This window comes from Pagrus pagrus (genome assembly GCF_965226575.1).
Source record: "Pagrus pagrus genome assembly, chromosome: 8".
In the NCBI taxonomy this organism is placed as follows: Eukaryota; Metazoa; Chordata; class Actinopteri; order Spariformes; family Sparidae; genus Pagrus; species Pagrus pagrus.
The window spans coordinates 5,060,358-5,083,127 of NC_140192.1; the positions used below are offsets into that span (position 1 = coordinate 5,060,358).

Below are 22,770 nucleotides of genomic sequence, written 5' to 3' on the forward strand. Positions count from 1 at the left end.
GAGGGTGAGGTCAGGGGGAAAGGTAACTATGGGTCACTATTGTAAGAGTTCATCTTCTTCCTGATTTGCTCACATGCTTGAGAATGCACGTCTGAACTGCACCAGACTTTGCGTAAATCTGCTTGTGCACGTGTAATGTCTTTGCACGATGTCCTGTCTAACAAAACCTGACACTGGGCATGCAGAGGATCTATGGCGTACAGCTCTCCACGATGCATGGCAAAGGTGCCAAAGAAGTTATCTAAGTGAATAGAAGTGTGTTGCAGAGTTATTAGTATTGTATTCTTTTATGAATGGGTTGAGTGGGTTTGCTTGTTTAGTTTTTATTGTTTTAAAATGTTCAGTTTTTCAGTTTATTTTAGTTTTTAACTAATAATATGAGGGGTATTTGTCAGAGAATAGCTAAATAAATTGTTTTTCACACTTATTTTTAGTTAACTATAATAACATTGGTGTGGGGCAGTTACTAGTTTTTGCAGTCTTGACATGCCTGCTTGCTTTGGGGCATGTCTGATGATTCATGTTCCCAGCCATTGACTCGATTGCCTGTCTGTTTGGTGCACCACAGGGAGGAGATGAAGAGAAACAATAGAACAAAAAACAAGGTTGTCAACTGAAAAGTTTTGATGCAATTATCAAATATTTTTCCATTTGTGCAGACGGGACAAAGAAATGCCTTTACAATTATGCAATATTACTACTCATTGCTAACTAATCATTCAAGTTCTGATTCAGACATTACACTTTCAGACAACCTGTTTTCATAGTAAATAGTAAGAGAGGCCCTCTGGGGCACCACAGGTGTGAACGAACCGGCAGCTTGTGATGGAGGATTGTACCAGTAGGTGGACATTAATTTGAGATAATTTTGTCAACATTAACACATCATTAATTTTAGTGTAAAATTAAGAGTTGTAGGAGACGCCTCTCGATGGAAAGGTCAACAGCTTGAAGGCATGCTAGGGTTTATTTACACAAGGCTCCAGTACAACAGTGTTATGCTGTTATGTATGATAACTTAACTCAATTAAGTGTGAGTATGAGATAGGTAAACTTATTTTCTGTAAGTAAATATAAACCTCAGGGTCCATATCTTTGCTTTGTGTTCGCTGTAAAGGGACGTTAATACATTTAACATATTTATCTGCTTATTTCACTGGACAGCGCACCTAAGAAATTTCACACTTGACACTTGTCAAGCATCACAACAAGATTAACTGACCCAGCTAAGTGCCTCAACCTGATCAAACAGGCCTGAAACTCCAACCTGCTCTTCAACAAATGTAAAACCACTTGTGACTCTCATTACATAACCATGCAGCTCAAAACCCAACACAACTGCTGAATGTTTAGTCAGCATGTGCCTCAAACCATACAAACATCCAAATAGGAAATCGCACCTAAATGCCTAATGTGTACAACATGTCTAAACAATAGTTAGTCATTAATGCAGATTTTTTTGTGGTTATTTTCCAGTGTGAGTCACTGCGATCGCTCTCTATACCCCTTCTGTGTACGGCTGCTCACAGTGCACCTGGCAGTACCACTGGATTAAATAAATCCTCCTTCGTGTACACGGAAAGTATGTTGCTTCACAGGATCACTAAAGTCGGTAAACCAGCCTTTCCTGCTTGGACTGAACTGAAAACCCTAAAGCTCCGACACAGACCCTCAGTTTCCAGCTATGGACCTGGTCAGACAAATGAAACTGTCTGACACAGACAAAGCAGTGTGTCCATCTCCAATAAGGTAGTGTGTGTGTGTGGGTGTGCACCCAGTTTTTGATGATTGCAGGGTGCCCCCACCCCTCTCCTGAATAAAAACAGGCAGCTTACGAACCGGTGGAAACAGCCACCTTCAAAGAGTTTAAATTGGATAATCTATCAGCACACAAGCTCTCTTTGTTCCGCTATTCCACCAGCGTCACACGCCGTGTGACCAATCATTTCATAATTGGGCGCACCGCGATCGCAATCGCGAAATATCCTCTGTGATAATGTATCTCCTCTCTGACTGCTTACTTTTGTCCCGTTTTTTTTCAGCCAGGTGTGTGTGGGTGAGACTTTGGTAAAATGGCGCTGTGACCTCACCTGGATCATATAGAGCTGGGCAATGCGGTACTCCTCCACACTCATGGGCATGGGGATGCGGTACTCCTTGATAAGCATGGTGAAAATGAGGTGAGGTAAAGGGGGGATTGGGGAAAAGAATGACAAGGGAAGGGGGGAGGGAGGGACAGAGGGAAGGGAGGGGGAAAGGGGACAGGAGAGACTCGGGGGGGGCTCCTATATGTGACTTGTCAAATCACCAGCTGAAGTCCACATTGATGGTTCCTGTGGGGGAAGAAGAAAATAAAAGCATGTAAGCTGTGAATATATTTGAAAATAAATAGTAGAAAGCATCCAACCAGTAGTGTTTGTTATAGTCAAAACATGATGGTAACCCTGACGGTGGCCTCCAAAAACACTTAATGCTTCTTCCAAAAGTCTTCATCAACATCCATTTCTCAAAAGCAGAAACAAGCTTCAACCAGGAACAAAAAACATCACCAAAGAAAAACAAAACAACAGCAAGCATACTAATTTCAGGCGGTGCAAGATTCCTCTACACATATCCAAGGAGAAAGGCTCATTCTCGTGGCTCACGAGCAGATGAAGATGAAGAAGAGAGAGGAAAGCCGGAGTCATTCAGGACACAGATGCTCAGTGTAGTTACTGTATGCCTGGTCCAAGCCTTGGAGCATCAGCACTGTGTCTCCATCCAGTGTCTAGGATCCAAGTAAGGCACTTCCCAGGATAAACTTCTCTTCTTATACTCAAGCCACAGCTCAGTGTGCATGCGTGTGTGTGTGTATGTGTGTGTGTGTGTTAGGCGGTCAGCCGAAGTCTACAGAGAGCACCCGTGCCTTGCCGACGGTCCCAACAGCCACCCAGTCTCAACCAACCCTTCAGCACCGTCACATGGGGGGCTCACTCAGCATAAGAGGGATTATGGTTGAGTGGGGAGCATTACATAACATTGTAAGAGCCCCCCCTGTGCGTGATCGAGGTTTCACAAATAGCAGCCCTAGATTTGCACAAAGCGTTGTTTTCAAACCACTGGGCAGATAGGGGTAGGTGTGGACTATACATAACCAACGTGTGGGTGGCGTGAGTTGCAGAAGTCTGCTTTTGACCGCTCAGGGAAAAAGAACAGCTCTCCAAAGCCAAGAAAGTACAAAACAAGATCATGACTGTACGGACTGTAAGCTGAGGTGACACATTAACTGACGAGGATAAGGAAAGGGAGATATATGTTGGCTGACAGAAGAGGCAAGCTAAAAAAATAAACGTGACTTCAGTCTTTGGAGCAGAAAACAACTAGTTTCAAAGTGGATTTGTAGCATTTTCGGAGAAAAACTCCTCATAAATTCAACAACAAATGTCAAAGTTTAGGACCTTGATCTGGCTCGCTCTTGTTATGAACGCTCTGAGACACAATACCATTTTTCTTTTTAAAAACTGCTGTTTGCAGGACGCATGATGATGTGGTAATGTTTTTCTATTTCTTCTACTTGTGGCTATGTAAAATCAATAACTGTAAGATGACGATGGTGAAACAAAGTGAACTTTGTTTTAGTGACGTACCACCAGAATACAGAGCAGCTTCTTTCCTCAGGCTGTGAGGCCGCTCAATTCTTTCTCAGCAATCTGTCATGAGAAATATTTGTTCACTTTTTGACTTGTCTGAGCTGGGAAAGTTGGACTCCAACCCTCACAGCAGGCATTAAAGGGTTACTCCACCAATTTTACACATTAAAGTGTGTATAGAGGTCTTGGGGAGTACAACTGCATATGTGAAAAACAACAGTAAAAAGCCTTTTGTGGCTCCAGAGGAAGCTGCATATTATCTAAAAAAAAACTGCCTCCAGTGATGTCACTCAATGGCCAAGTTGCATTGTGGGTAATGGGGTGTCAGGTTTTGAAAAGATGGAATAAATATCTCTGGTCCTGCTTGATTATTTGTTTTAGTCCATAATGAGTCTATCAGTCTTACAGGAGTGCAATGCTATACCAGTGGACTGCTTTTCAAACCCTGGTGCCTACATTACCCACAATGCAACCTAGCCACTTAGTGCCATCACTGGAGAAGATTTATCAGTTTGCCTGCTGCTTCCTCTGGAGCCACAAAAGGCTTTATACTACTTAACCTTTAAAAATCACTAGAACTACTATATAGATAACATGTTTGCTTTTGTCATATAGAGGCATCAGTATAAATTGAGACTGTTTCATAACCAGTTAAAAAGTTGTGTATTTCATTAAAAAGAGGGGTAGTTCTGTATTGAGTTGTGGCTGGTGGAAGCACAAAGCACAGCATCTTAGTCACCATCGGACTTTACTGTTTATGTGACACAAGACAACAACACCGTCCTGGCACTGCCTGCATTCGGCCGTCGAAATGTGACTACACACCATTGCATAACCCAAACATTCACTCTTTCCTGACCTGTGGCAGCAACTGGACCTCAGCAGTCTGGCACCCGCCCATTCTGTGTAATCACACTAATATTCCCACTGCGTCACTTACCCAGTGAACAAAGGCCAGCTTTGGTGAGGTCACAAGGGCTCTGGTCCTCCACCTATTGAGCACTTGAAGACTTACTTTGTCTGGAAGACCTATTTAAAAACTGTACTTTATTCTGGACGTTGCACTTAAGTCTCGCACTGCTTCGAGTTTTTATGGTATAGACCATCCATTGTTAGTTTTGTCTTTCCTTTATTCCTTATGCCTGCCCGTTTATTCATACATTACTGTGTATTTTATTGTTGTGTTTATAAAGAACTTCAAGAACTTTGTAACTCTCCACTGAAAACACATTCACCTATTCAGCTCTCTGAAGCACTGCCAGGACAAAGGATGCAGTGTGTCTCACTTCTCAGCCTGAAGCAGGTGCTTACTAACAGCCTGGGAGGCGTTCTGGTTAAAACGGGGCAACAATGTCGTCTATACATTTTTCATATAATATCTATGCTCTACACAGAAGAACAATGCATTGACAAAATCGGAGCAGAACGTCATGTATTGCTGAAAATAACTGCACTCTTGAGAACTGCTGGGATAAAACTAGGCTAACCCAGAGAGGCCCAGAGAAAAGCCTGCGGCTCAAGAGCCAGAGACCTCTTTGGTTAGTGCCAGGCTTTAGAGGTGAAGGTCACAGTGCTCATCTTTGGCTGACGTTGTTGATGATAAACAGCTTCACAATCCACTCGAAGCATGGTTCAACAACGTGGCCGCAGTTTGAATGCGGGCTGCGTCAACCTGTGTTTCTGAGAATTCCCTCAAAGCCATTCTTGTTGTGACAGCTGGACCGATTTGGAAGTCATTCAGTGTGACATGATAAGACAGACTCTCTTACTGTTGGATTATCTGCCAGAGAGTGACTATTGTGTGAATCCTAGTCCAGCCAGCTGCCAGCAACAGGCAACCCACATATAAAAAAAAAGGGACACAAGGTATGTAAAGACAGGGAGGATGACAGAGAGAGCGTGAGAGATACAGGAAACACAACAGGCAGCACAACAGAGGGACTCCGAACAGTTGTAGCATGTCCTGAGGTGATGATGCGGTTCAGGGATTTTCAGTGATGTTGATGCATGAAACTCATGTGCAAAGCAAGATGACAGTTTTACTATTTGATAGAGCTGCATTTTTTTTAACCTTTTTTTTATGAATTAATCAGTTGATGTGTGTTTTTATTAATCTGTGAAATGTCAGAAATGAGTGTTCTTATGGTTTTACGTCTCATTGCCAATATCTGAATTTTTAAAAAAATGTATTCTTCCTTTGATTTGAACTGTACTTGATTTATTATACGTCTGTACCTCAGCATCATTGTAAACGCAGGTTCTCCCTCAATGCGTTTAGATAAATAAATGAATAAATGAATGAAAAAGGCCAATTGTATTTTCCTAAAATCCCAACGGCAAATTGAGTGTCTTGATGTTTGAACTATTTCAAAACATCAATCACATAAATCAGGACAAGCAGCAAATTCTGACATTTGAGAAGGTGGAACCAGCACATGTTCGACTTAATGTTGTTTTACTTGGTCTTCATACAAAACTTCAAAAAACAAAACAAAAAACTGGTTTGATTTAAATCTTTTGACTCACTTTGTTTCACTATAAACAAGAACATGTTGAAAGTATACACACAAACGCATCTTTATATACAGGTTTACACACACACACGCACACGCACAAACACACTATCTTTCTCTCCTTTTTTTGGCAGATGGGAGCAACAGCCAAAGATGGACACACCCCAACTGTCTCCCACAAAAATGTGTTTGTCACATATTTTGTCTGTGTTTATTAGCAGCGTCAGTTTGGGATGTGGATATTTAATATTTAATGATAAATTGCAACACACATATTTTTGTACTGTGACTCTGGCTTAGATTCAGTATGCAATATCCTCTCCTTTAATGATTACACTAAAAGATTAATGAAGCCTTCTGAATTGATCTGATGGCTCCACAAATATTTATTGATATGTCTCATTTACAGCAGGATTGCAGACGCAGACCTTTCCTGGAAATGCTGTTGAGTCCCTCATGGTTAAAACCAGTGTCTGTCTGACTCTTTCTTTTTTGACTGATGCAGATGCTGTGCACAGCATCGGACCTGTAAAGCATGATCCACCAGCAGCCTCGAGAGAGCACTGGCACCATGCTTGACCCAGAAAAAAGCACTCTCACACACGCAGCTTAAAAATAGCCTGGTCACAATAATCCTAGCATACGCAAGCAAAGTGCTTGACGTTGTCTGTTCAGAGAATATGCTCATTCCCTTCTAAAAATACAGTCTCTACCCCCTCTAGGCAGTGACGCAATAGCAGCACACGCCGCTGCACAGCGCTCATCACAAAGCAGCCTCCAGTGTTCCTGCGCCTCTATCGACAAAACTGAAGCCACTGATAGCTACTTTGGGTAGGACTGTTTTCTGTTTGTTCCTCTCGCACAACCACTGGTTTCTTAACCCGTTAAAACATGCTGTGGCAAGACCGTGCACCCTGAGGTGTATAATGCTGCAAGTACCTCATCCGTGACCATATCCGAAGGTGTGATAAACCAACAGGGGTACTAAACAATCAGGTACCCAGTATGATTGATTAAAATAACATAAAATTACAAGATTGTTCCAAAAGATCATAACGTCAGGAATTAGGTTTCAAATTTACGGTTATTGACTTTTCTGCATCGAGACATAATCTTTAAGAGAGAATCATTATGCATCTAAGATTTTTTTTTTTCCCTCAGTCCTGCTAAACAGCAGCTAAAAGTTTCGTCAGAGGCACAGGTCTGACGAGCTGTCATCAGAGTCAATCTAGTGGAAATTTTCAGTTAACATTATACTTAATACCACGAGAACCATAAGGCCTGTAAACACAGCTACATCTGTGTGACTCCTGGAGCCAGAATAAACCAACAAGTGCTCATAGATGTGCACATCTGTTAACCTCTTAACAGCTTGAAGTGTCTGAACTAAACAGATGAAACCTGCTTTACTACACAAAGCAAAGACTGGATTATCCCTCACAGACCAGAGGCTCTCGCTGTGAGAGAAATATTTTTCTCCCACACTCGCTTACGCCTGATCATTAAATCTCCCTTTCACTCTGAGATCCACTTTCTTGCCACCACTGGCTGTCCTAAACCACATCAATGGAAAGTTGCATTACTAACCATGTTGAAGGTGCAACTTATAGCTTAGGACTGGAAGCTACGAGTACAGCAGACAGGTTGATCACAGGACTGAGAGTAACAGCTGGGCCATGCTGTTGACACAAAGCAGAAAACTGGGAGGGAGGTGTTGACTCACAGGAGGCTTTTTCCGCAATGGTGGTGCTCCTTTAAATTTAGCCCTGTTTTATAGGGCACCACTTTAGAGCGGAGCAACCGAAGAGGTGGTGAATCCCAGCGGAGCTGGAGGAGGAGCGGGGGGCAGGGGTTCCCTCATGACTACCCGCGGCAAGACCCCTTTAAAATGGAAGTGGAAAATGTTAGCCCCTGGACCGCCTAAAATACCATAGATCAGTTTCACACAGTGTTGCCTTGACATCGCAGAGACAACTTTGGCTATGACAACGGCTGCAAACACAGTCTGTGACAAGAACCCTTGATTGAGTTGATGGGCTTATCTACCAATCCAGTTAAAATGTCAAAAGGCTTAAGACAATGCAGTTTGTGCCGGGGTGTGTGCGCTCCGTGGCCAGAGCGAGGGAGTTTACCATCCATCTGCAATGCCTCAAGAGGCCATGAGGCATATTTCAGTTAAGCACACTGTACAAGGATTCTATCCCATGAAGTATCTATTAAGGACAAAAGATGAAGCATCATTAATCCAAGGGTATAACTGAGATAAATATAAACTATGTGGCACAGATTACTGACTACAAAATAGATTTACACCCTACAAAACCTGCCCACTTTTGGGGATAAATGAAGAATGGGAAATGCATTCTTTCCTCTGGACAGACTTCTTTTATCCTCATCTATAAATCTATCTTTATTAAGGTGTTAGATGGAAACTTGGGGAGCTTCAATCTTTATCCATACCACATTTGTGATTATGAAGGGTATTAAACTTTTTACCCTTGATACAAGATATTTCCATCTCTAACCCTTTTAGCACGCTGAACAGGACATCAACTAGAGTATTTCTTTACAGTATACAGGTGCAGTTTGGGTGGAGGCTACTGGACAAACACCACGTTTTGCTTTGTTTGACTTCAATAAAGCACAGAAGGGGAGAGCAAACATTTATCTCGTCTCCAAATTCAAAAAGTGGGCAGGGTGGTTTGCATACTGTACCGCACAACGAACAACTCAGAAGTGAAGAGCAAAAGCTGGGAAAACATTCTGAAGGGATCCATCATTTATTCTGCACGACAGGCTCCCTTTGAACTGAGGCTGAGCCAACAAAACAAACAAATGTAGAGATGCAACATAATGTGATCGCCTAAGATCTGATCAGAGTCAAGGGCACCATGAAAAAGCATCAACATGAGTAACCAGTTCCATGAGTAATGCCATGATCTAATGTAAATGCAGGGGATAAAAGAAAATCACAATAAATAGTGATGCATCATCTTGTGCCACGTATTGTACGTACATTAACCTCCCATGATGCACCTTAAAACAGGCCATCACTGCTCCTGTCCCAGAGGCCCATGCCCCTCAACAGGCTAAGTCGGTGGGATGCACAACCTGCCCTTGTTCTTTACTCATCATCGCAGTGCAAAGGAAAAGCTAAAAATACTCGACACCCTGTGAGCATCTCCTCCATTGTGTTCCTCCTCCTTCTCCTCGTCCTCTTCCTCCTACAGTAGCACTGCTTCTAAAAACGATCCTCGTTTACACAGAGAGAGAGAGCGAACACGAACCACCGACGAGCACCGCCGCAGCAGAGAGTATGGTGTCATGAGGAAAGCAGAACTTTGCAAAGAAGATTACTGCACAGCAAGAGATAGAAAATCCGGCCAAACAAATTGTTAATCATCCACTCACTGTGAGTTTTAGTCAGCATACGGATTAGGCAAGCCATTCTTTAAGTTAGCAGCAAATGATGACTCTAAAGCATGTCACAGCTAATCATTTACTGCTTGAAAATGTCACATAGAGCAATAAATGATTGACCTAAAACACTGCTGTTGCAATTATCAGCTATTTTTGCCCCTTCTAACTAACCTCAAATATATGGTTAGATCTGAGTTTCATGAAAATGGCTGCATAAAATCTCATGGCAGATTAGTGAACCTCACTACATCAGAAGCTTTGGACCAGTGGAAAATATGTAAAGTTTTGATTAGATACCCCGACAGCATGTAATTAAAACTCTACATAAATAAATCTGGGGCCCAGTGACTGCTGAGAACTTTAAGCTGCTTTAATAAGTGGGGCCATTGTTTTCTTATGCCTCAGTGGTGCTCATCAGCCCACCGTTTTCCAAAACGGGCGTGTTACATACCGACCCTATCTTTTATCAACGCCACGCTTCACTCCGAAATCCAAAATTAGATGACCTTATATGCAAATTACACTTGGATTAATCGGTTACGTGCCAAGGTTAAATGAGGATCTCCCATCGCTGTCATTCTCGTCGAACGCTTAGACAGCCTGAATTAACTGCGCACAGAGCAGTCTTATGTAACTCAGACAGATACAGAAAAGGAAAGCATCCCTACCCTAGCATTTTTCATCCATCCCATTAGCTAATTCATGTAGCCTACAGACCCTCGGGCAGGAAATGCTTTTGTAGATTTAGACAATCTCTCTCAAACATCTCCATCAGCCCGTCCGTGACTGTCTGGTCGCAAGGAGATGTTGACTCAAATCAAGGCTTTCTTGCTCATGTGGAGCCTATTGCGGAGAGCTTGCCAGCACAAAAGCTTGGCACAAAGGCCTTAAGGAATAACAACTAATGGATTTCCAGTATCATTGCTACTAGAAATCTCCCATAACAGTCCAAAGTGGCTTTGACTGTATTAAATACAACTGTGATGCGGCTGAGACTTGTTATCTCAGTGAGACGACACCTACGTTATCAGTCTTTGGCAGGTTCACGTGTATCAGATATTCATAATTATCTGACTGACAATCAACAGGGAAAGGAGTTAAGAGTAGATATTTGTGATTAAAAGTTTAAAAAAAGGGGTTAAATAAAGGATTTTTTTATGTGTTAGCAGATCAAAGTCACACAGTAACATAAACTAACTTGCCAATCAAGGGAGCTGTAGACCAGCAACTCTGATACCTTTGCCTGCTTCTTCAAACTGGGAAGGTGCTGACCGACATCGACTGTACGTTATCCACCTCAAATCATTCCAAGTACTTCACACAATCCTGCTTAAAAAAAAAAATTTAACTAACCCTTTAAGCATAATAGGTTTTACATCTGGAGTACAAATTTATAAGCTTTGACAGCAAAAAGTCTTACTCGAATAGAGAGATAAACTTCTGAAGTGTCAAATGTCTGTATTTCAGAGCATGTGTGAACGTAAACAGAAACCATACCGCCCTGTCTACCAACTCTATTTTTAGCTTCCCACATTAAGAAGAAAAAAAACCCAACTTAATTAGGACTCCAATAACTGGTAGTGCAACGTTTTGAATGTCAAATAAGAGAAATTAAATGGATTATACTCTACAAAACTTGTGAAGAAAAATGTTTAGCCTGAGGCAAAAACGTATTCCTTTTCCTGCCCCTTTATTCTCTCCATCATTGCATGAACGGGGGGTTACCATGGAGACACAGAGGGCCCTTTCCTTATTGGCTGACAAGATGAAGTCAGAGTGACGAGGAAAGTAGAGACCAGATGCTGCCGGGGCTGATACTTCTTTCTCCTGTTTCTTCTGTCTCCACTTTCACTTTTGTCACAGTGTTCATCCCCACTGAGGCTCGTTTCACCTGCAGTAACAACCTGCTACACCGACTGACTCTAATATACTGTCAGCCTTAATATATGCTATGGTGATAAAGGGGTTACAATTCACTACAAAACAGATGTAGGATTAAACAAAAGGAAAAAAAACAGTGGTGGGTGTGACACACAGGCACAGGCCGAACTACACAGGGCACCATGTGGGCTTCACAGGACAAGCACGCAGATTTAAAACTACTTTGTGTTCACTGCTCATGCTGAACTTTGGTTAAAAAATGATGTCAAGACATGCCCGCTACTACCTGCATCACATGGAGGGTTAAAAATACCCTATGCCCCATGCAATTATGTTGCAAGTTCTCTTCATATTAGTTTAAAATTAACCTAGTAGACCAATAATAGCTCCCTTTTTGATGATCTAGCAGTGAGTCAGAATAATGTGCAGAAACACAGCAGAATACCAATATTCACTTTATTGAATCCTTGGGAAGAAATGGCTCCTGGTGCCCCAATTTCTCGTGCTCTAGTAGCTGAGGGGAAAATGGATCTGAAAACTGAAGTGAAATGGGGACAGAGGAACAGACAAATACGCAAGCGTCAGACCAAAAGTACATCAGAGGAAGAGTGAGAAACAAATCGTGTTTACTTTTTGTTTTTATTTGACAGAATAACTCAGCTTGCATCCAGAAGGATTTCAGTTCCCATGTCAGAGCAATATTAACCTAACTTATTGTTTAAAAAAGGGACAGTTCACCCCAAAAAACATATTTTGCCTCTTAATGCTATTTAACCAGTCTCTCTTCAGGATAACCCACAGACCTTGTTGTGAGCAGTTTGACGTAGGAACCATTTCTTCCTACCTGAACTACACCCTCCAACTGTATCATCGAACCAAGCATGTAAGGCTGGTGCTCGTGACAGAGTTGGTTAGCTAGTTAAATAAGCTTAGTTAGCTAGCTGCTGGTCCATGAATACATGCATGCTTCCTTTCGTGTGATGATAAGATTAACGGGAGTCGTACGTCAGAAATAAAATAGTTCTAACATGAAACTGCTCAAAACAAGGTTGGTAGATTATCTTGAGTAACGAGGTCACGATTTCTGGAAAGAGATACTGCTGTTGAGCTTTTCAGATGTATTTTTTGGACGCCACAAGCCGAGTACAATCCAGTTCCATCATATATTAGAGGAGGCAGACATCTCTACGGCTGATATCTCCAAAGTTTGGCAACTCACAACAAAAAAATCTGGACGGATAAATGGCAGACCAATCTGAAAACAACTCTCATCTCATAACAACAATCTCCATAAATTTCAGCTGTTGCGTTTATTCTGTGTTCTTCCATTAGTGTTACGTTTCTGATTTAAAGAAATTCAAATCACAGAGTCATCAGTTCAATGAGATGGCCTCTGTGCATTTAGAGAACGCCACGCATCGAGGCAAATTAACTGTCAGAGATAAGAAAGCTGCTCATAAAAAGCTGAGGCCGTCCGCTGCCCTTTGGTAAAATACCTCAAACCCTCTTGTGCAGCATGAATAATGCAGGCTTCCCAAAAGTGTTCTACCCAGTGACCAAAGACAGAAGCTGTCTCTCATGCTGACCATAAAAGGCCATTTTCAAAGATGCTCATGGTCCTGTGACTTTGGCTAACATTTCGATGGGTGCTGAGGTCAGGTTTACAGCTCTGTGGACCCAGGCTTTATCACTCTGGGATTTTCTTATCAGAGCCTATAAAAAACCAGACACTCTCTATCAGTCTTACAACATAAAGGATTCTGACGTCTCTCTCCCACAGAGAGACACAACTGTGAATGTAGACGCGGGGCTTTGTCTGGCACATGGAAGCAAAGAATGGGCATAACACAGAGAGACTTCCCATTGAAAGCCTGTACACCGGGAGCAAAAAAAGGGAGAGGGTTGAGGGGGAAGTGAGGAGGGGGAGTTAGGGTCTGAAGGAGTCTATTTTTAGCCTCAGAAAAATCAGGTGTCTGCGGCCAATGGAAAAGAAAGGGGAGCGTGGGTATAGTGACATGAAGCAGCGCTGTCGCTTTCATTTTACATGATCTGTGTGAGTCAGAGGGCGCTGCAAGGGTTGGGGGTGGGGGTAAAACAAAACATAAATAAATATGAAATGGCATATATGGTCCATACTGGCATGAAACACAAGATGTACGGCATGCAGTGTAAAAACTATAGGGGCGAAGAGCAAAATAGCGCCAATTAGGGCTGTGAGACAAGACGATATATATACTGTATGATGATAGAAAAAAGTCTATCAATTCGTATTATGCTCAAGCGTTTATTTTGTTGTGTTGCGAATCACACTGTTTACAGCAATGTTTTCATCATTTGGACACAGGGCACAGATGCAGAAAGGACATTTGCATGAAAGCAGCACAAACAAACATGGAGGAGAGTGAACATGACGCAGAACGTGGCAATTACAAACAGGAGAAGGACCGGCCAAGACAAAACGAGGAGCTTGTACCTAATCAGAGAGCTGGTTGAAAAGTCCGACACAGACCTGAAAATCATGCTTTCAAAATGTGGAAAGAAATAAGCCTTTATGTTTATGCTTTACATGTGGTCATTTATTGCAATATGTATAATTATTTGGATATGAAAGGATCTATATCAGGATATGAGATTTTGGTCATATAAGACTGCCAGGTAATACATCTACTGGGATTCAGGACTTTGACATTGCATCACTCTGCTTAAGAGCCAAGAAGTTTTTTTTTTTGTTGTTGCCCTGTACCTGATAGAGAGAGTGTGTGTCAGAGTGCCTCTACTTCACCTTTTGCTTAGTATCACCACAAAACAACATCCCTTTTCCTGACAGGAAACACATAACAGACTTCATTCCTCTTCCATAAAATGAAACTCAAGTAAGGACAGAGGAAGGTGGTCGACTGCTATAAAAAGACCTCAGCTCTTCTTTGGAATTGACTCACATTGCTAGAAAAACTGGTGTCCAAAGGGACGCGAACATGACACAGCCAACACAAACTGTTTCGTCTTTGTCTCATTTCCCAGACAACACAACTGAAGGAGCATTAGCAGCGTTGTGCCATTCATCCGCTGGCTCATCAGGGATGGGTGGGGACAGGTTGTACCCCTGTTGTCCTTGTCAACAGCTCAGCACCAACATTAGCATCACCTGCTTTGTTCAAGGGAGCTGAGGTGGGAGGCGTGTTGGGGAAGAAGGACAGAGACTGTGGAGCTCGAGGTGCAGAGAAAACACAATGTTCCATTCAGTGCTTGGCTGGCACCCAGGTGCATGATGGAGGCTCATATGAAATACTGTCATGATGCCCGATTGTCCGCTGTAGATGAATTAAAAGAAAAATTAGACCCTCAGATATAACAACCAGCTGGCAATGCATCCCTATACTCCCCTAAGAGAGCACCATAAATTGTAAGTTATTGTTCTTCAAATCTCTCTACCGAGTCTCTCTGCCTGAAAGATTGAAAAAGGCATCCACACTAATCTTTGGTTTCCACAAATATGTTACCGAGTAGGGAAATAGTTTCAACTCCCTTTAGTGAGCTCTGAGACATATTTAGCATCACTTTAAGTAGGGATGCATGAATCAATCTGCCTGCCTTCAAAGTTGGTCAATAGAAAGTAATACCGTTCACTTCTAAAGATTAGTGAGGGAAAACTGACGATGCACAACATTTCACAGACTGAACGGTCACTATGCGATCATTCAGTCTGATCAAGTCATGCTAACCTTATTTAAATAGCACTATAAGTCAATATCAATAAGATATCAACGGGATATTGGAAGACCAAAAAAATCCATAACATTATACAGATAATCCAAATATTTCATTAATATGAAATGGTAGGTAACAATTCATACAGTGACGCATTTCAAATACAGAATAGTTTCCCAAACTACTAAAATCTAATGCCCCATTAGTTTAAACTTTTTATGCAAATCATGTTCAATGTAGCCACTAATAAAATGCAGGTGAAAGAAAAGTTATATTAAAATTATGCTGTTTTCAAAAAGACCTACAGCCTGGTGTTGTGTTGTATAAGCCGTGCGTGTGTGTGTGCAGTACAGTGAATAAAACAGGAATTCATGTTCCTCATCTATCCATCATCATTATCCAATTCCAAAGCAGACAACAGACTGACCATGACGATGTGTCAGCTGAGTACTGGGAAACCCACACGGTTTATTTGAATGGAAATTATAGCCTAAAAACAGTCACATACGTCACCAGTCTTCCCGAAGGTTCAAATCTAACGCATTTCGGGACAGGCTTATCCTTATAACCACGTCATATTATGTTAACAGTTAAGAGAATACCACGCAACTGAAAAACAAACCTCGGACAACCAGCTGCACGTTTACCTAATGCCACTTTCCTCTCTGGCACTACTAACCAACCACCCAACAGTCATGTCCTCTGACAGACAATGAAAAAAAAAACCAAAGGATATTTTTATAAAGCAGCTTTGTTGATGATTAAACACCAGTCCATAACAGAAAATACACTCAAACTTGTTAAAATCCCCTCTGGTGTTGTCAGTGCCCATAAAAATCAGTATCTGTCAAAGAAATGACGTAAGCATGACACAAGTCTTTCTACCCAGGAGTTATCAGCTGTGGGAAAAAAAAAACTCTGGCTATATAGGGGCCAAGATAACCTAAAGGGCTTGCTGTTAATCAAGTTTAATATGTTCAGTATCTTTCTGCAAGCTCATGTAGCGAACTGAATTCCCACATTACATGCCAAGCTGTGGAATAAATGGACTTTTCTAATATCCCAGCAAGTGAATCAGCTAAATCAACCTTATGAACAATTCACTAACTGTGACAAATGAGACCCAGAGAGATTATGGGGTTAAACCCTGTTTATTTTATAGATAGAATAGAATAAAATAAGTAAGCAAGCTATCATACAAAAGTAAATACGTTTTTCATTGTTTAACAGCTGTCTCTGTCAATATCCGCTGCATCTTATCAGCTAGCCTTTACAATCATACTGCACCTTTATCTTGGGTGGGAGTAACAGTGATAGTGTGTGTATGGAGGCTGGGATAGAAGACACAGAAGATCAGCATGCTATAGTTTTCCCAACGTAGTCCACACTCTGGTCTAAGTAAAGAACCAAGATTATACATTTCCTCTGCTTAAATAACCAAATTGTATTAAATGTTGTGGAGACATCACATGTGGCAACACCTATACTGCACAACAGTTCAACAGGTTTTTAGAAAATGCAAAATTACCACACAAACAACTGAATTTATGATCTTACAGTGCAGTATGTGCACGTGTATGTTACAGCAGTCAAGGAGCCTCACGTAGCTCATTTTACAGTGTTTGTACCTGATGTTTCTCTGCTCTTCCTGTACCAGCAATCTCATCTGATAAGCAGCTCAAATAGTATAGACATTGAACCAAAAGATGTGGTGAGCAGCGGCATACGTCACTCAAACTTTAACTGACAGGAAGTGAGTCTTGTTTCCTCGACGAAAACATTGTTGCTCAATGGCGTGTGCGCATTCGTTTGTCATTTGTATTTTTAATAGCCGCACGCGATCGTTGACTAATGCCGTAAGACAACCATAAGCAAACTGTGGGGTTGTAGTAGGAGAACAGAAGACCTGTCACATGTGAGAATAAAATAAAACACTCCCTCACAAAGAGTCCACGCAGTGCTATGAATACTCAAACAAGGCTGGGACATAAAAAACACACAAGCTACAGGCTCCTCTGTCAGGAATTTTCCACTCCATAGTCAGTCAGACATACAGCATATATTTACATATTCTCAATAAGATTTGATGGTCAGGAGGTTGTCAGGCACTGCTGCAACTGTGTAACATTAGTGGAGTGGTGGGAAATTTTAGTCTTAGGGAAAGAGACCTGTTTGACACAAATGAGCCAACATTAGCATGTATCTGAATGCAGTTAGAAGTTATTATCCTCATTTATCAAAAAGGGTCACTGCAGTGTCTCCACTTTGCTTTTTGCGTTGGCTCAACAAGAGCATCGAGAGCCGCTTTAACCCAACAAATACAACTGAACATGCATCAAAAAACCTTTACCAGACACATTTAAAAACCACAACTGTACAGACAATAGATTGATTCATAATCACCTCCTCTGTCTCTCCTGCTGTGACGGCGTGTTAGTCTGGTGTGGTAGATTCAAGAGAGACACCTGAGAGTGGCAGAGCGATCAGGTTGCAGCCTCTTGACTACTGTCTTCCTGGAAGATTCCTTTGCTTAATGCAGATGCATTAAAACATTTATAAAAATAGATGTCACATGTTTTATGTCTCCTCGGTTAAGAAATGCTCTGCAGCAGAATTAAAATTACTGATTAAAACCAGACAAACGTGTAAAAGCCCATGTACAGTCTCCCTAGAAAAACAACACGAAACTAACCGAGGCCACTTCGATGTTGACTGTGTCCAACTTTAACACAAACAGAGCTACAAATAAATTTGCAGCCCTGAAGCGACAGCTCTAATTTTCCAGGAAACAACTCATTCAATATTTATACCGAATTAATGTTTGAAATCTGTTAAATTGACTTCGTTACGAAGAAAAAGTCTTAGTGGAGATTCTATTGAGAGATTTTCTGAGGGAGGGGTATCACCGATATATAACCTTTATTTAACCAGAAAGTCACATTGAGATTAAAATCTCTTTTACAAGTGAGACCGAGCCAAGACGGGGTCAAAATAGCAGCATCAAGGTTGTGACAAGACAACAAACATCTAATTATAATCAACATCAACATTGTTTGTTTCAAACAGTTTAAGCTAACAATCACATGAAAATGGGGTGTTCACCTAAAACATAAAGGCCGAGAGTCAAAATAATCTGTTACTGCCAATACGTTTAGAGTGATAAGAGATGCTTCAGAGTTAAAACTATCCAACAGCATGGCCCGCTCGTGACGTCTACACTCGCAAATTAACTCACAATGTATATTTATCTACGATAGTTAGGACTAGTGTGAAATCTATAATGCTCTATATGCACTTTCTTGCGTGTCTGGTTTCCTGGTGGCAAGAAGAACGCTGAAAAGGGGAAATCGTTTTTAAAAAACTGCATTTCAGAAATACTGTCACCTTCCACATTTTGAGTCCTTCTAGCATTGTGCACTCAAAGATTTTCACTAAGCACACAGGAGATATGCATCTTTTTTTTTTTATATATATTTGCATTGCAGACACAGCCCTGCCCATGTACCGCATATGTGTATTGTGTGAGTGTGTCTGTTCGTGGGAGGGAAGAAAGTCCCCCATTAGAAAACTGGTTAGGCAAATATCTTGAGGAGCTGCCTGTCAGTGATACCTCCACTTATCTGAAAGGTCATAACAGGTATGACTGGTAAAGAAGGCGCTGCACAGTCACGTGATGAAGATTCGAATTCAGGGTAGTCAGACTAGCCTCAGTCAGACTTCCAGCAGCTCGCTCTTAACCATCAGAGCAGCACTTCATTGACTGAAGAACAGGCAGCAACATCAGCAAAGTGTATTCGAGTTCCTTGTGACAAAAATGAACGGCATGAGAAAATATCTTGCTCGTCACCGACACGTTTTATGTGGTACTCGTTACAATCAGCAACAGAAGTGGCAGTGTGTGTTTCAGACCAAAAATGAGGAACATAAGTAATGAGTCTCTCTACAAGTCAAAATTAAATGTGACTCAGAAGAACAGAGTCTATGCCAAAAAAAAGGCACAGCTCGCCAATAATTGAGCTCAGGAAGGACTGCATTAATTCTATTTCTTGCAAACTGCACTTGCAGTGAACTTCACCACCGTAAGTCCTGGTTTGATGTTACTTCAAAAATGGCACAGCCGAGGAAATCCATACGATCACAGAGCAGCTGATGCCGAGTGCGTTACACAATCCTCACAACCGTCGAGTCTTCAAGAAGACAGGACGCAAGTTTCAACATGTCAAAAACAGATTACACCCTGCGTGCATGATAGTACAAAATTCTTCAGGGCCAACAAAAACAACACAAAAACCCATCTTGGTATGTTCCTCCTATATTTCTTCCTCTGTCAACATTCTCCACATGCAGGCTAGATCTTGTTCTTATATGGTAAGGCTCTGAGCGGGAGCACAGATATATCATAACTAGTCTCAGATTGCAATCCTGATACAAAGACGACTGCGATGTAGGAGAAGAGGCTCACAGTGGAGGGCTTGTGCAGGAACCCCTGTCCTCATCGCAGGGGCCCATCATCTGGGCAACAGACGCCACAGCCTCCGAGTCAGCACTGCCTCAGTGACTCACCCAGGGCCTGCTGAGTCAAATGGAGTGACTCTTGGTGCTGAAACTCATAAAGTCATACTGAGATGGAAATGAGCCTTGGGGATCAAAAACAAGCCTGTGTGCTGCAGGTTTCAGTTAAAGTCAAAAACAAGTGAAACACGAGCCCCTTCATTTTCAAGTGAAAACCATGGTTAGTCAAACATGCTGTAATTTGCAGCAGGGTGTTAAATACATTCACACACCTGGTGTGTCACTGCAAAGTGCACCAAAAAAAAAAAAACATTAACATGGCACTAGATGCAGTGTGAAGTAACGCAAGAACAGCTTACAGTGAGGATAAATAGAGCATTTCACCAGCTTTAACAAGCATGCCCGTGTGACAGCAGCAGGGCCACCATGGCATCAGAGCGGAAAAAATACGCTGCACTTCTTCAGCCCAAAAGGAGGAAGACGAAGTCAGTCTAAACACATTTAACGGCGAGTTGTGACAGCACATGCCGTTTTAAAAAGCCTCGTAAAATAAGATTTACTAAACGTGACGTTGCATCAAATTTGAACTGGAGTAAACCCACCGTCAGTTAGTTACCTAGCAACATGGCAGCAGCACGGTAACGACAAATTGATGGCTCGCGATGCTCATCACATACCTGGACCCCGATGCACGCCGCCGATGCACCTCTCTGGCTTCAGCACTCTCCAGCAGCGCTCGGCGAAATCAAAGTTCATTGGTCTTTCTCCGCGTTTTTTTTGTGTGTGTGTTTGAGGAGGGGAGGGAGGGGGTCACCGCTTTCACCAGCAGCAACGCGGTCGTCTTTCAGCAGGAAGCAGCAGCCGCCGCCGACTTGACGAGGTCGGGAAACGATGCCATGATTGAGACGAACGCATCGACAGTCAGCAACTGATTTCCTTTACGTCGCCGTTTGTTTGGCCCTTCGGCGGAGGAAGGGGTGCGGGTACGACATGTAAGGATGACGCGGAGAGAAACATCATCAGTCGGGGTGGGGGGGGGGAGGAGGTTATCAGCCGCCGTTTCTGCCCGTGTTTACAAAATCTGGCCACATCACTGAGCCGGAGAAACACACGCTGGATTTCCTCAGTCGACAGGAAAGGCCAAAGTAGCTACGGTAGAGTTGAAATGTCCTTGAATATCCGAGCTAACCTGGCAGGGGACGGCGGTTAGTGCTCGTCCCGGCGAGGAGGAACCAAACGGCCGCGGGCTCAGAGCGGCAGCTGTCGCCTCCGTCCCGACAACCGCGAAGAGCGACGAGCAAACACATGAAGAGCACTCGCCATCGTAAGTTGTCACTCCTCAAGTCTGAACCGCTGCAAGACTTCACAGTCCTCTCAGGCACGACACGAAATACTGTCAGGCTGACCCGGGTACTACCGCGTTTCCGGTGCGGCTTTCAAAAATAAAAGCATCACCTACTTGTTTGTTTGGGTTTTTTTTTTTTAAGTTACAAACGTTTGAATGACTCATCTGAATCAAAAACTATCCCCCTGTGTACACACACACATTTGCTGCTTGATTCCTAAAACACAACAACACGCAATATGTCCAAATCTGTATCAGGTCCGAGATGCCACTATAAAAAGCACATGTTGCCCCCCATCATTCAAGACTGTGAATATATACTCTTGTTTTAGTCTTATAGAACAGATTAACGTTGGGGAAATGTAACACACAGCAGTAGTACAAAACACCATTTAGTATTTTATTGTGGAAGATTGGTGCCTTGACTTCCGGTGTTTGTCTTTCCCTCTGCTAACTTGACAAAGCTCAGGTTCGTACCGCTATTCAGCGGAGCAGTTTTGGTGGTAGGGCGCCCCCTGGTGGTCGAAACTGGTATCACGAGTGCCAACGTTGTTACGCACTAAAGTCACATTAACAGCATTTAGTGTCCACATTCTTACACACTTGCATGTTATAGTGTTAGTATGCTTTTACTCAGTTTATTCACATTAATGTTTGTTATGTATTTAGGCACAGCATCAACTGTAGATTCTACAAATGCATAAAATATGACCAAATATCTTAACAAAAGCACTGCAAGGACACCTGCCCTTAGTAAATGTGCATATATTTAGTTTTTGTTTTCTTTATACATCCTGTGATATAGCTTATTACTGCAGTTGCTTCTATTAGCCTACTTTTAGGCTATGTGATATTTTTATAATTGTACGATGCATCTATTTTCAAATAATAGCTTCCTGTGCTGCTTTTCTTTAAAAAAACAAAAAAGGAAGAAACTAGGCTGCTGCAGCACATCAAGAGAGACAGAGTAAGCCTGCTGACTAGTTTCACTTCCTTTGCAGTGTAAGGAAATTATTTTCACCACCTTGACAGTAACTGACAGCTTCACACAACCGTGTGGTTTGGTTGACTTGGTAAAGCGCACTTTTCTTGCAAACCCCAAATTGTTGGGGAGAGCTTTTTCTATTTCTGTTACAAAAACTATTATATGAGAAATATATAAAAATGCATTTCTTACGAATTCTGCTGATGCACATTACTGGAAACATAAAAAATAGCATAGGTGTGGTAACATTGTACAAAAATGAACATCAGTTTTATTGTGAGGACTTAAGATGAAGTTCTAGTAATTAGAAACCCCCCCTCCTGAAATGTCAGAGATGTCATCACAGGTCATTAAAGAGATTGTCTTTTCCCTCTGACCTACTTAGTTTCCCGGTTCACTAATTTTAGTCATTGTCACAGGAGAGAGCAGGAGGCGATACTTCACAGACCATTTGTCTCTGCAGAAAGAAAGAAATGTTTGAAACTATTTTGTAATAATTGCATGTATATTATTAAATGTGCATCATATTACAATGAATGTAACTATTCAGGATCCTTTAGACATAGTTCTCCTTCTACAAGTCTTTGGTGCTGCTTACAGTGACAGATGCCTGCAAATAACAGAAATATTAAAGGTAAAGTTTCTGTTCAACAGCAGCAAATCAATATAAAAACAGTGTGTTTGCAATATATGGTGTGAATGACAAATAAAACAGCCAACCACTGTCAGCTTAAGTTGATTAAGTTAATCATTGCATTATTTCTTCATGTTATTACT

At 41.9% G+C, this 22,770-nt stretch overlaps 1 protein-coding gene across 7 annotated transcripts in view; it reads right to left on the reverse strand.

Moving 5' to 3' along the window:
* Window positions 1-21,076, reverse strand: part of LOC311261597 (membrane-associated phosphatidylinositol transfer protein 2-like) — a 43,930-nt gene extending 22,854 nt beyond the window's left edge. Inside the window, exons 1-2 of one of the 7 annotated variants that reach the window (XM_084360377.1) lie at window positions 20,341-21,076; window positions 2,091-2,333 (exon numbers count right to left, since the gene is read on the reverse strand). In XM_084360377.1, the coding sequence (XP_084216503.1) occupies window positions 2,091-2,168 (78 nt within the window). In that variant the 5' untranslated portion in view covers window positions 2,169-2,333; window positions 20,341-21,076. Of the gene's footprint in view, window positions 1-2,090; window positions 2,334-2,579; window positions 2,867-20,265; window positions 20,284-20,340 lie in introns of those variants that run through there. The other 6 variants (XM_084360373.1, XM_084360371.1, XM_084360375.1 and 3 more) reach the window with 6 other exon arrangements.
* Between the last annotated feature and the right edge of the window lie 1,694 nt (window positions 21,077-22,770).